This window comes from Chaetodon auriga, chromosome 1 (assembly GCF_051107435.1).
Source record: "Chaetodon auriga isolate fChaAug3 chromosome 1, fChaAug3.hap1, whole genome shotgun sequence".
In the NCBI taxonomy this organism is placed as follows: Eukaryota; Metazoa; Chordata; class Actinopteri; order Chaetodontiformes; family Chaetodontidae; genus Chaetodon; species Chaetodon auriga.
The window spans coordinates 19,734,005-19,747,586 of NC_135074.1; the positions used below are offsets into that span (position 1 = coordinate 19,734,005).

General features: G+C 40.2%; 2 protein-coding genes across 6 annotated transcripts in view; both read left to right on the top strand.

Moving 5' to 3' along the window:
• The first annotated feature begins 882 nt into the window (after positions 1-882).
• On the top strand, positions 883-8,009 carry tmem41b (transmembrane protein 41B). The gene is made up of 7 exons (XM_076728633.1): positions 883-1,141; positions 2,573-2,690; positions 3,751-3,879; positions 4,537-4,630; positions 4,758-4,862; positions 5,400-5,538; positions 5,628-8,009. The coding sequence occupies exons 1-7, from the start codon at positions 1,045-1,047 to the stop codon at positions 5,795-5,797; spliced, it is 852 nt and encodes a 283-aa protein (XP_076584748.1). The 5' UTR covers positions 883-1,044; the 3' UTR covers positions 5,798-8,009.
• Positions 8,010-10,052: 2,043 nt separating this feature from the next.
• dennd5a (DENN/MADD domain containing 5A) overlaps positions 10,053-13,582 on the top strand; it is a 32,228-nt gene continuing 28,698 nt past the window's right edge. For all 5 annotated transcript variants that reach the window (XM_076728645.1, XM_076728679.1, XM_076728662.1 and 2 more), the window contains exon 1: positions 10,053-10,288. In XM_076728645.1, coding sequence (XP_076584760.1) covers positions 10,189-10,288 — 100 coding nt within the window. In that variant the 5' untranslated portion in view covers positions 10,053-10,188. The remainder of the gene's footprint in view (positions 10,289-13,582) is intronic.

Sequence of the window (13,582 nt, forward strand, 5' to 3'; positions counted from 1 at the left end):
AAGGAAGAATTTGAACTGAAGTCAGTTTGAAAAAGTCTGGCCTTAACTACCAGATCAATATGTTGTCCATGGAAAGTCTGATTTCAGGAATTTATAGAATTTCTGGATTCTTTCAGAGGTTGTCCTTTCCTTATCTTTGGAAGGAGATTTACATATAAATTACATATTAATTTATTGTGCATACACAATAAGAAACAGAATAAGATTAAGGTCAGGCTACTGTTAATACACATTTAAGTTTCCCTGTTTTACTGTACCTTCCTGTCAAACACATAGGATATGCGGTGTTTATGACTGACTCGTACTCATTAAAATGAAATGTCTAGTTTCCAGAGATTGACTTTGTAAGACAAAGTGAACAGTGTCCCACTGACCTGTCCGGAATTTGGATACTATGTATAAACATGCCTTTGGTGTATTTAGATCTTTTACTGGAGCAAAAGCAGCAAAACAACTGTGTAAAAATCCTCAATATAAATAAACACTCTGAAATCTCTTATGAGCATTATGCAGCAGAATATTTCTGTCAATTATATTATCATATGTTGCATCACTGCATGACTATTACAGATGCATTAACATGTAAGAAGCATTTTAATGTTGTAATTGATGGAAGTTGACTTAACCATAACCACTGTTACGCTGTCATATATTACGCACCCATCTTTGTATGTAAAAGCTTAATATGCAAAGTAAAATAAGACAGTGGCTGATGCTGTCACATAAGTGGAGTTGAGCAACGTTCATCCAACATGTGAACACCGGAAACACCAGAAAAAGCTCAAGAGGCAGCTCTTAAGTCTCCACTTCATATGAAACGTAACGTGCTGTATTACAGGGTCCGAGCATCAGAGGTCATGTCGTCGCTGTCCTGCTCCTGCTGGGGGCGCTGTTGGGGATGGTTTCCAGCTGGGTGTGAAGGTAAAAGGTCACTCAGTGTAACGTGTCAGCAAGCTGTCACCTCACCGGTGTCGCTCCAACCGTCGGCTGCTGCTGTCACACGCGTCGTCAGTGCCCCGGCTGATTTCAACATTATCTCAGAAAATGGCCAAAAAGCGGAGAGAAAGACGAGAGACCGACGGCTTGTCCTCGGCACAGGAGGAGGTGAAGGCGAATGCTAGTGATTCACAGGGACTGAAAGGTGGGTTCTGGCCGTGTTGTCTAACTATTCACCTGAATGTAAAGCAGAAGAGAGGAAATACTTTAAGGCGATACGGATAGATGAAGTAATAACGACATGGCAGCGTCACTTCTGCCGCAACTGACCTCAACGGTCAGCGCGGATGGCAGAACGGGAGCTAATGTTAGCCGGTGGCTGCCAGCTATCGAACATTAGCCGACTTCGATGGCTAGCTTAGCAACGCCACAGCTAATTATTAAAACACAACGCTGTTCTGCTGAAGTAGATAAAATACACCATAAACCCTCCTAGCGAGTGTTAGTGAAGTAGTATGATGTAACGTTAATCACACTGAGTGTTCAGAAGAGAGCGAAATCTCAAATCTTACTGCTTTTAGCTAGCTAGACATTTAATTAACAAAGACTGTCCAATGACCAGTGGTGGGGATACTCAGGTCCTCTAACGTTACTCAGGTAAAAGTGACAATAACGTTACAACACTGTGAAAATACTGCAGGACCTGCTATGAAAGTGTTATACTGTTATGTATTTAATTATTCCTGTGTTACCGCAGATCTGTTAATGAGTAGGAAACATTTAACAATTGTAAATGCGGTTACACAGTTAAGTCCATAGCAATGCTTCATATTTTAAAAAAGTTCATCATATGTCACGTACGAAAACTCTTCATTTGTCAAGTGACTAGTAACTTGAGTTTATATAACAAGTGAAGCTGCTTGTCTCTCTACAAATTAAGCTGGAGTGGGGGGAAGTAAAATACTTCCCGAAATTTAGAGCAATGCAGTTGTAACGTGGCATGAATACAAAATACTGGTGTAAAGTACAAGTACCATTATTCTTGTGTTGACTCCTAAAATCCCCTAAAGTAAGGATATTCAACCCCTCAAGTTAGATATGTATTTGCTAGGTTTTCAGTGTTTGTCAAGGGTGGGTCAGGCATTAACTTTGTATTTTGATAATATCAAGTGCTTCAGTTGTAGATAATTGAAAGGTGTTTCTTGGCATGTCATATTTTTTGCATTTGGTTTGAAAGGAAGTAGTTTGCCATTGTTGTGCAGGTTTTCTCCAGTGTTAGTTAGTAGTAGTAGTTTGTTTTTCATAATTTGCTTCAGGCTTCTGGTTTTATTTCTGGTATATCTCTACAGTGCTGTAGTCAGTTTAAAAAAGCTAGAAACCCTAAATTTTAGCTGAACCTGAAATTAACATTACAGTTATCTCTTTCCGTGAAGTGTTTATGGAAAGCATGATTTAATAGACTGTCTCGGCAACAGCAAGAGTCTGTCTCAGGTGAGACTCAGTTCCCTGCAGGGGCTTGAGGAAGTGATGCAAAACTCAAAAGCAGATTACACAAAGCCCAAAGGTAGCTATTCTGTCTGTTTTTATTGTAACCTATTCCTTTATCTGCTTAATAACTCGTTTTCTCTGTCCACAGAGGCTCAGCATGCTGCTGGGGGCTCAGCACGCATGTCTCTGCTGATTCTGGTCTCTATCTTCACCTGCGCTGCCTCAGTCATGTACCTGGTCTACAGGAACTTCCCAGAGCTTCCTGAGTAAGTTGTTTTATAGATCATTACAATTGGTTAAATGTGGGGAGGTACAATGTTCATCCCTGGAAATTAGACTTCTTTTGTATTCACAAAAAACTTTTGGTTATTATTTAAAACAAACCAATCAGTGTTTAAGTTCACATTTAAGATGTAAAATACATTTTTGAGCTCTCACAAAAGGATTTGTACACAGCACAGTGGATACAGAGTTTGTTGATAGTTTGATTGTTTCAGTATGAACTGTAGTGACCTATATAATGTCTTGTTGGTTAAAAAAAGTAAATCATTTAAGTAAATCTTGACGTTAAAAAGTCACCAAACAAAGACCCTAGCAGTCCAGTGCAGTGTTGTTGTTTGGAGTCTTGTGGCAGAGGTCTAGACTTCTCTGAGTCAAGCTAGTGCAGACTGGCTGAGACAGGAAAAGGCACCAAATGAGACTAAGACATAACAATAGTGGAGGGGTGGCTTTCTGTAGATCCTTAGGTTGCATGAGATGCCTAAGTTTGGCAGTATTTCTATACCTGAAAAGGTCAAACTGAGCTACTGATTTTGGTAAAAACTTTTGAGCAATCAAGCTTTGGTATGTGCATGCTATCATGGTAACATTGGTTAAAATGTAGAAATCTCTGTTTCATTGCACTGACAGAGGCAGTTTTGAATAACAATTGGGACTGAATGACATCTATAGCAGTGTGCAATGGCTGAAACAATAAATTCTGTAATTTTCCAATGCAAAGAGCAGGAGGGGACCACGTTTTAACCACTGGGTTATGGCACCCTTTAAAGGGATTTATTAAGAAATCAAGAATCATTTGTAGGTTGACACATAAAAATGAAATCATTCATGTGCAGTTCAGTCTACTTACAAAGCTTCTAAACCTGTCAAGAACTACATCATTCACTGATATTGAGCAGAGGCAGCACAAAGCAAACACCAAAGCCCCTGCTTAGTATATGTTGAAGCCAGGTTGGAAATTGTCCTAAAGGGTTGTATTATGATGAAAACGAATAGGAAGTGTTAGTGTGAAATATACGTGACTGAACTGTATGTCCTTTTTTTTAGTGATGAAATGGAGAAAATCAAGATCCCTAAAGACATGGATGATGCCAAAGCTTTGGGAACTGTGCTATCCAAATACAAAGACACATATTACACCCAAGTGTTGGTGGCCTACTTCGCAACATATGTTTTGTATCCTTTGAGAAAACATATGCACCTTTCGAGAAAATGTGTCTCAACTTTGTTTCCTATTGTGAATATTTTCAGAAATGTGGGCCTTTACATGCAGTGTGGGTTGTAATGGTAGTTTGTAGCAACAGTTCACTTAACAGTTTGTTGTTAACTGAGGTCAGTATTTTACCAACTCTTTTGTGAGCAGCTAAGCTGATTTCCAGGGCCAAAAGAATGAATCAGCTTCAGGTTCTTGATGTTTAGGTGCCACCAGGACAAGCCCTGACTGGAGCTTCTTTCAGTAGTTTTCTGATGGAGTCCTCCATCAGCATTTCTTACATAGTTGTGCCTTATCTCCTGTAAAAAAAACAAAACAAACGTGAGTGTTGGCTGGGGTGTGTCGACAGTCTAATGGTAAGCTACTCAAATTCCAGACCAAAGATAACCAAATAATCAGTTTAATCGACCAGTCCGTGAGTACTGACAGTAGAATCAAACTGGCTGGAGAAGTACTAAACCATTCAGGGAAATACTGTTTCCATCTCTTCTTTGTATTTCTTTCTCACTCAACAGAAAAAGTAATATGCTTTTCATGTATTCATGATGATTATTGTTCACATATTTGATTGAGCATGCGTCTGTCTGTAGTGTATGTTTTTGCCTTGACACTTTTGTCAGCCTCCAGACATTTGCAATCCCTGGATCGATCTTTCTCAGCATCCTGTCTGGGTATCTTTACCCTTTCCCCTTGGCTCTGTTCTTAGTCTGCTTGGTGAGTAAGGAAGAACAGTATGAAATGTGTGATTGAAAACAAATGTGCACAAAAATTAGGACTGTGGTTGTCTCTTCCTCATCGTATGCGTCAGTCAGTCATCATGTCTTTTCTCTTTTGCTTGCAGTGCTCTGGTCTGGGTGCTTCCTTTTGCTATATGCTGTCATATCTGGTGGGCAGACCCATGGTTTACAAGTATCTCTCAGAAAGAGCACAGAAATGGTCACAGCAGGTAAAAGCCTTCATGGAAAATGTACTGTGTATTGAAGTTTTATTTTTAAAAGCACTTTTCAGTGTTTTTTTTCTTTTATATTAATCATATATAATAAAGGCCTGAGCAGTCTATTGTATTCCAAAACAAAAATAATGCAGTAAATCATGATGCTTACATTGTTCAGTTTTTATTGGCACTGTATGACTGCAGTTAATTCAGATTTAAAGGAATTATTTAGTCGGTTTTACCAAAGAATATATTACAGATGTACTGATGCAGTGTATTACATGATGCCATAGTTAATGGTGGTGTTGTGTCGTAGGGCTATAGCACTACATTGAGACAGTTTTCTGTGCTTCAACATCAACCACAGAGTTAAATCAATAGTTCTCTAATGCAGCGTCAATAAAAACGGATCGGTATGAACTTCACAGATAAGATGTATTGCAGAGCTGTTGTATTGGATCACAGTATTTTGCACCAGTGTCACTAATAAACTGGTGATTCAGGCCATATGACTTAAGAAACATTCTGCTCGTGACTTTTTGCTGGCAGGTTGACAAACATAGAGATCATTTAATCAATTACATCATCTTCCTGAGGATCACCCCCTTTCTTCCTAACTGGTTCATCAACATCACCTCACCTGTCATCAATGTGCCTTTGGGGGTTTTCTTCATTGGCACCTTTCTTGGTAAGACGATCAATCCCTTCTTTTGTGTTTTATTTTGCTGTCATTGGTTGTTCACTGACTCACCTGTATTTAACCTGGCTCCTTCACAGGAGTGGCCCCGCCATCCTTTGTAGCAATCAACGCTGGCACAACACTGTACAAACTGACCACAGCCGGCGAGGCCGTGTCCTGGAACTCTCTGGCTGTGCTCGGTGTACTCGCTGTGCTCTCCATATTGCCCGTCTGCTTCCAGAAAAAGCTGCAGAAGAAACTAGAGTAGAACGCGCAACACCTCAGCACCTCATCTGCTGGCTGATCCCAACGTCCCCTTCCCTCGGCTCAGGAACATGCAGCTGTCACTCAAGTTGCTCTGCCTCAGTCTCATACACAGCTGCTGGTTTTCTGCTGGTGGGAGAGTCTCTGCCCACTGGTTAAACAAGCAACTCATTGACCACAAAACGCATGCAGTGGTGGGTTGTTCCTGATGAGGTATAAACTGGCTGCTGCCGGCACATGTTTTTTTTTTTTTGGTTTCTGTGAATTATGTTGTTCATTGTGGCTCGTCTTGTAAATAAGAGCGTCTGGGTTTTTTGTTTTTATTTAAGGCACTGCTCATTATTGTGCGATTCTTGACGGACATTTAAAGGTGCTACTTGTAGGATATTGAAGTAAAACAATCTGATACTTGGATTTTTCTTTTTTAAAATTCAGATCCCAGTTGTTCCATATGGCCCTCCTTTCATGGAGAAAACTATTTCTCTTTTGCTAGAAACAGTTTTCTGTATGAAACCACTTGCAGCATTCATTTTTTAAATAACTGGAAAACCTTTTTTCCCATTTCTTTTTCTTTGGCAGTAGCATATCAGTTACTACAACCTGTTTGTAGCACCTTTAAGGGTCCAGTGTGTAGGATTTGGGCCATCTATTGGCAGAAATTGAATCTGGTTTTCATTAGTGTATAATGACCTGAAAATAAGAATTAATGTGTTTTCATGACCTTAGAATGAGCTCTTTATATCTACTGGGGGAGCGGCTCCTTGTCCAGAGTCCACCATGTTGCACTGCCATGTTTCTACAGTAGCCCAGAACGGGAAGACCAAACACTGGCTCCACAGAGGGCCTTTCATGAGTTTCACTGTCACTGTAGGTTCTCCGACACACTTGGTAAGGGAGGAGTATTCAGCTGGTTGCAAGCTGCAACCTCACCACTAGATGCCACTAAATCCTCCACACTGGTCCTTTAAGTTCCACTCTCTTTATATTATTTATTTTAACATGCTTGTGTCATGCTTTTTCAACCCTAATGAAGTGCACCACCACAGCAATAACTGTCACTCTACTGTTGAAAGTGGGTTTTAGTTTTTAACAAATGCGTTTTGATACCTGGACCTTGCCTTGGCGAAGATGTGCAGTGCGAAGAAAAGACGAAACTTCGGAAAAGAAAACTGTAATGACTGATGTTAGTAAATGCATCTTGTGATGACATGTGGGTGAGTTTCCATGTTCTTCCTTGAAAGGTGCCTGTATCCACTGCCATACAATAGCCCCTTTTATTTTCACCCATTTCTGTCTATATTAGTTGCCTGAAGCAGCTTTTTGCACTGTAACTTGTAAAGAACAGATGAAGCTGGTGTCATATTTTCTCACAACACAACTTATTAATGTCTGGTAAGATGCATGCAGCCCAGAAACGTTAGTGAAAAGCCAGACAGAATCATCTTGGCTTGTGAGTTTGATAAATCCAGGATGGGTGCTCTAAGTGTGTAATGCAAAGGTCGGTGTGCACACAGATTATGTGTCCATCTCTACCCTATGATATAGTTTGCTATTCCAGTATAGAGCTGGACATAGATGATACACCAGTGCCCTCAATGCGGCTGCCAACGGACTGAGGTATCCAAGCCTTACCTTTCTTTGTACTGCTTCCATTCTTCACCAGGAGAAATGTGTACATGTGTTACGATGCCTGATTTATGTTGCTGTTTTGTGTTCTTTAAATTGTTTGCAATGGCTGATTATGTCCTGTGCTACAAATTTTTTTAGATAATCATTTAGATTTTTTTTTTTTTTTTTGGCCTGTGTACCAAGGTAACTTATTGCTGCTTAAAAACTTTCTGAACGTTTGTCAGAGACGTGGATGCAGTGAATGTACGTGCAGGCAACTTTTCTCTAATCTCTTAAAATTGCACATTTGTAGAGGCAGAAGATTTGAGACATTTTGAGATTTAACATTTTTAATTTAATGTCTTATCATTCAATAGGTTTACTGTCAATTGATGTGACATTTGAGCTGATGTCTGAGCATTTTATGTTCTCCTGTTTTTTGTAACAGGACGCAAAGCTGCTTCAGTCGAGTACTGTTGGGTTGGTTTTTACTGGTCTTACTGGTTTATGAGAGAGCTGCATTTATACACCTGATTGTTGTTTTGGAAGATGCCTCCTCTAAGGTGGTTATGTCAAGTGGTAAGTGCTATAAACTGGTCCTAAAAATGTTTTTGTTTTTGTTTTTTTGTCTTACTATTTAAACATCTGTGAAGTTCTCCATAATACAGTACTAAATCTGCCAAGATGATAGATTTGACTTGATTTTTTTCCCTCTGTTTCCTAAAATATTTAAACCTAAACCTATTCTAAACCTAACACTTAACATATATTCAAATTGGACATATTATTGCTGTTTATTTTGTCCTGCAACCTATCAAAGACATAGTCAGATCATTCTTGTGTAACCTCTGCTAACATTTCAAGAAGCAGTATTATTTTGTACTGAGCAGTAATGTATTGCAGTATGAAGTGTTTACAGATTGCAAATTTCTGTCCTATCTAATCAAATTTATGTTTTTTTTTTATATTTATTGAATCATTAAAATTATCTTTACACAAAGTGATTTAGTTTGGAGAATTATCTGTGAAGAGCACATGTGTCATGCTGCAGCAGGAACTGCGATCACAGTGTTATAGCTTTTTGTGGAGCAACATTGAGTTATAAATGATAAATACAAAATTCATGTGATTCTTTCAAAACTTGGGGATTCCCAGAAAATAAATATTAAGGTCATAGTGTGGTCGAGAGGGAGGCTTTACTGCCACCAGGTGGTGATATTGCAGCATTTCTGCCAAGCTGTGGTCTGTTGGGATAACATGACATTCACCCGTTTACAGGACGTGCTGCCCTGTCAGTACTTAAAATATACGTTAATGGTGGAGCTTTACACCTAATTCATTAGTAAAACCTAAAGAAGTGACCACAGTGATAACTGATGTGGATTTTAAAACGTGTGAGCTCACCAGTCCAGCCTGTTAACTCATCACAAAGTGAAAACAATGATGATAAATGAAAAAATTTTGATCAAATTTACTGTATTTAATAATCAGTGTTACATTCAAGCACAGGTCTCTGTGTACATGTGTTCTCATTTATACCTTTACACTGCGCTCACACACACACTCTGTATTTTGTATGTAAGGCCAATGAAAGCCCTTTACATCACATGAAAACCAGGGGGTCAAATTCAGGTGTCTCTCTAGAAATAAACAAACAACCACTGATTCATTTCCTCAAAACAAAGCGCTGAGGAGAAGAGGACGGAACACGTACAGAGATTATGGGTCCACCCTGGCTGCTGAGCAGTTAAAGAACGATTCCTGTCGGGTTCATGCACCAAAGCTGTCAGTCTGGTGGTACTTCATGTACTGAGAGCTGAAGACTACAGCTGTGGTGGTGCTGTTGACGGACCACAATGCATTTCGACTGCAACGCTCTGATTTCTATGGATGTGTAAAGCCAGATAATACACCCGGAAGTAATGAAAATTTCTTTAAAAAATAAGACAACAACTGTTCTCAGTTACTAAAAATGTATGACGTTGTCAGTAGAATTGATTGTTCTGCGTGGACACAAACATTTAAGTAGGGAACTGTTTTGTTCTATCATATGACCATTGATAAAAATAAAAAGAATGTCAAAATGTCATCAGTCATACAAATGTGTGTGTGTGTGTGTGTGTGTGTGTGTGTGTGTGTGTGTGTGTATTTTTTCTTAAACGACGAAGAAAGAAGAAGAAGAAGTTGTGTGTATATTAACTATAAATCATGCGTAATATTTTTCATCTAGAATTTTACTGTGTTCCATTTAATCTTCAAATAATCATTATATCGTAAAATATTGTACGGTATGTCTGATTTTATTGTTTTTTTTTCTCACTACCAGATTTATGTATGTATTTATATAAGGGTTTATTATGATACAATGTTATATATCAATATATATAACGTATTATTTTTATATATACATATATACTCATTATATTTATTTTGTGTAGACGTTTTCCAGGTTTTTTTTTTTTTTTAAGGTACGCACAGATAAAACATCGAAGATTAAGCGAAAGTTTAGGGCACGGCAGCATTTTGACGAATGATTTTTGCAGTTTGGTTCAAGCTCAAACTTCCGTGTTCGTTGAAAGTTGTAGCTACGACGTTTTATTGTGAAGGGTCGCGGCCGGATGTGTCGTTACAGTTGCTGTGGGCAGGACAGGTCAACTCGGTATCGGTGCTGGTTTTCGAGCTTCGCAGTAACGTAGCATCCGTGATGGCAGAGAGAAATCACTTCTCCGAGTTCCTTTAATATGCTCCCTGTTGAGGGGATAAGGGTACCACCGGACCAGTCTCAAAATGACCACCGGCTTCAGCTCCGGTTCCTGCCGGTTCGCAGATTATTTTGTGATCTGCGGACTCGACACCGAAAGCGGGCTGGAACCCGACGAACTGTCCGGTAAGCGCATTAGCCATCCGAGTAAATGTCGTATTGATGCTGTAGCAAATACGGCAGGAAGGACAGGATGTTATAACAGTAGGTCAGCGCTATTATTTAGCTTGTACTGCGTCTTAACGTGCCTGTACTTGATGTATCCGTAGAACACACACTGCAGGTTACTAAGAAGAACACCCAGCGGACATCACGTTAGGCCTCGCTCATCTTCTTAGCCTGTTTGTCTGTAATGCTCGGAGAGGATTACTGCCTTGTTATGTCTCTAACGCACTGACGTGAATTTGAATTCAAAGGCTGTCGATCATTTCCCTCCTGACTGTCACACACTGTCAATATCAAGATGATCCGATGTCGGTGCTGCGCAGTAATCAATATTTTATATGAGCTACACTCTTCTCAGTTAATTCAGGTTTGGTGTTGGATGATGGCGATATAACTGAACCTAGAACAGCTGATGGTGTTGTCATATGGTGGCTCCTTGCTGTCACCGGGTTGTCTGAACCTGTCAGATGCTCAGGGGCTAAAACGAATCATGTCGTGTCAGCGACCCCTGACATCCTCAGCATCCACCAAAGACCCACAGTGTGCATGCGACCCTCCTCTTCAAGTAACCTCCTTAGAGGGCACACCCTTCCCTTCACGATTCAATGGCTTCAGCATCTAATGAGAGTCCAGCAGGCTGTGACACATCCGGTTCAATGCTGGGACCTTCTCTGCTTTTAGGATTTTGCTTGCATGAGCGTGTGTTTTGATTTCAAGAGAGAGGATGAGCGCATGCAGTGAATCTTCATGGGAAGTTGTGGCCTGAGGGTCCCTGAATTGTCTGGTCTCTGAGCATGAACCGTGTGAAATGTCTGCTCTTTCTCTCATCCTGCATCCCTGGTCAGCGACTTGTTTTCAGATGTTGGAGTTGGTCATAAATCAAAATGCATTTTCAGCATCAACGTGACAGTATTGTTGGAAGACACACGTGCAGACAACACATGGACTTACCAGAAACGATGCCCACTCAGCTGCTTTTGTAAAGTGACAAGTATTTCAAAACATGAGGAAAGACATGAAAAAATGTGATGAAGGAGTCACCCGGTGAGGCTGGTCGGGTAGCTGTGACAGCTGATAGACGGCATGTGACCAGGTATTATACCACAGCGGCACATTTCACCTCAGAGAACAGGACCTAACAAAGACAGCTGCTTTGTCTTGGTCCAAAAATGGCAAACAAAAGGCTGAACATGCCTCTGGTGACATGCTGTGTAAACTGTGGATGGTGATGATTATTGGAAAACTATTATTCTTAAATATGCAAATGCATCTCACCAGTGTCATTGTTCATGAAATGGATTGGCTCCATGACAGATGGGTGCATTGGGTCGCGTGGCCGTTATAGTTTGCCCTGAAGGTGCCTTCACCCAGGGAAAAAAAAACATATTATAATTAATACCCTGGAGTCTTTGTCTCCTCTGGGACTCAATGCAGACCCACGACATGACTTGTGTCTGCTAAATATCAGTGTTGAGACTTCTGACATTAGATTATTTGTCTCATTTGGAGTGTAAATATCAGGCAACTCCAGCATTTCCCCCATCAGCTAATGTCAGGGTTTCCCACAGCAGCCCAGATACCCTGCCAACTCGTACTCTCGGGGAAACCCCAAATGTTGAAGTGGACAAACAGGTTTAGAAAGACGTAATATAGTTTCAGCTCAAGTGCTGAACTCATGACGGTGTTGAGGTTCAATCGTTGTGTATTTCCCATGAAGAAGTAGGTTTTCGCTCATGTTGGCAGCTGTTACGCACTGACATGAAGAAGCCTCAAGCCTGCTGGAGGTAAATGTCATTAGGTGTACGAATGAGCTCTCGTTGACCGGGCCACTGCTCCTGTACTCCTCTGGCTTCAGACAACAAAAAAATGATTGATACGCAGTGATTGATAAGGATCAACCACAGTGAAGAGTGAGTTTCATCTGGAGTTTCTGTGTGATTTACTGTGACTCAGCAGGTAGTGAGAGGCCTGCATCAGCTGCTGTGGCTGAAAGAAAGTTATTTCCATCTTAAAGCAATGACTTTAGTAACTTAAGCTTTCAGACTCAACCTTCCTATTTTTGCTTCCTGTTATTCAAGTTCCTGTTTACAGTTGAGCTCAAATTTACTCGAAATTGGTGTAATTAATAGAAGCTCACGAACATTTCGGCCCTGCATCCTCTGCCAACTGGTGTTTTCCGCTCCTGAAGGTGAAGCGGAGCGAACAGCTGTGAAAGTGCTGTCAGCCTCGCATCAGTGTGGACGGAGAAAAGCCTGCTGCACCTGGTTATTGTTCTTCAAATATGGTTTGGTAACACAGAGTGGCAGCAAAATGAATTGCTTATTAGCTATTTTGTGGCAGCTCATTAGATTCATTCAACTCTCAGACTGAAATAATCAGCTGCATGAGCGCTGTTTGTTTCTGACTCATGTAAAATAAATAAGTATAGATTTTTTTTAACACAGGCTCTTTTTTTATATGGAGTAATGGCCTAGTACCTATGTCATTATGTTTTCAAATGATCTCTCCAATATCCAAGTGGCTCTAGTGGAGTAAAATGCTTAAACGTGCCATTTAGTGAATGCTTGTGACTGGACAACAGTGTAAGCAGCCGAAAGCTTGCACAGAAGCACAAACTGGGGCTTTGTGGTCAAACATCTCAGAAGCAGCTCCACTTACTGCATGTCGCTGCTGCGAAGAGGTTAGGGGCTTGCCCTTATCGACTTTCAGCTTTGAGAGGAAATGGTGCGGAAATTCCATTGTTACAGGTTACATATGATTTAAGTCAGCAAAACATCAGATACAGGTGTACCTAAGTTCTTCTTGCATTTTAATTCACATGTGAATACTCGGTACAATAGAAAGTGTCTCATCGAGTCAGGTTTGAGTCTTCGCGTTGATGGAATACTTCATTCTTTTTCACAGTGAAACCAAAATACTGTGTGATACCGTGGTGGTGTTTCAGATGTGGTTCATGTGTGGGTGCTTTAATAGGAAATGCAGATGCTGGGAAACAGTTCTTCAATTTAGAGAAACAGCTGTAAATATGTGAAAAATGAAGTCAACAATTGAAGTGCCAAGAGTTTTTTTCTGAATTTCTGAAAAACATTTGAATACTGTCACTGACAGAAATTGTTGATTAACTGACAGAGGATCAATCGACAGCTGTTCTCATAATCAGTTCATTATTGAAATCATTCTCTGGTTCCAAATTTGAGGATTTGCCACTTTGTTTTTATAATATGTGATTGTAAATGGGAACATCTGTTTGGATGA

Bases quoted from the DNA above. Each gene is read 5' to 3' on its own strand.
- tmem41b (XM_076728633.1), top strand. From the start codon at position 1,045: ATGGCCAAAAAGCGGAGAGAAAGACGAGAGACCGACGGCTTGTCCTCG. The intron at 1,142-2,572 runs GTGGGTTCTGGC...CTCTGTCCACAG, and splicing joins TGATTCACAGGGACTGAAAG to AGGCTCAGCATGCTGCTGGG. The intron at 3,880-4,536 runs GTATCCTTTGAG...CACTTTTGTCAG, and splicing joins TACTTCGCAACATATGTTTT to CCTCCAGACATTTGCAATCC.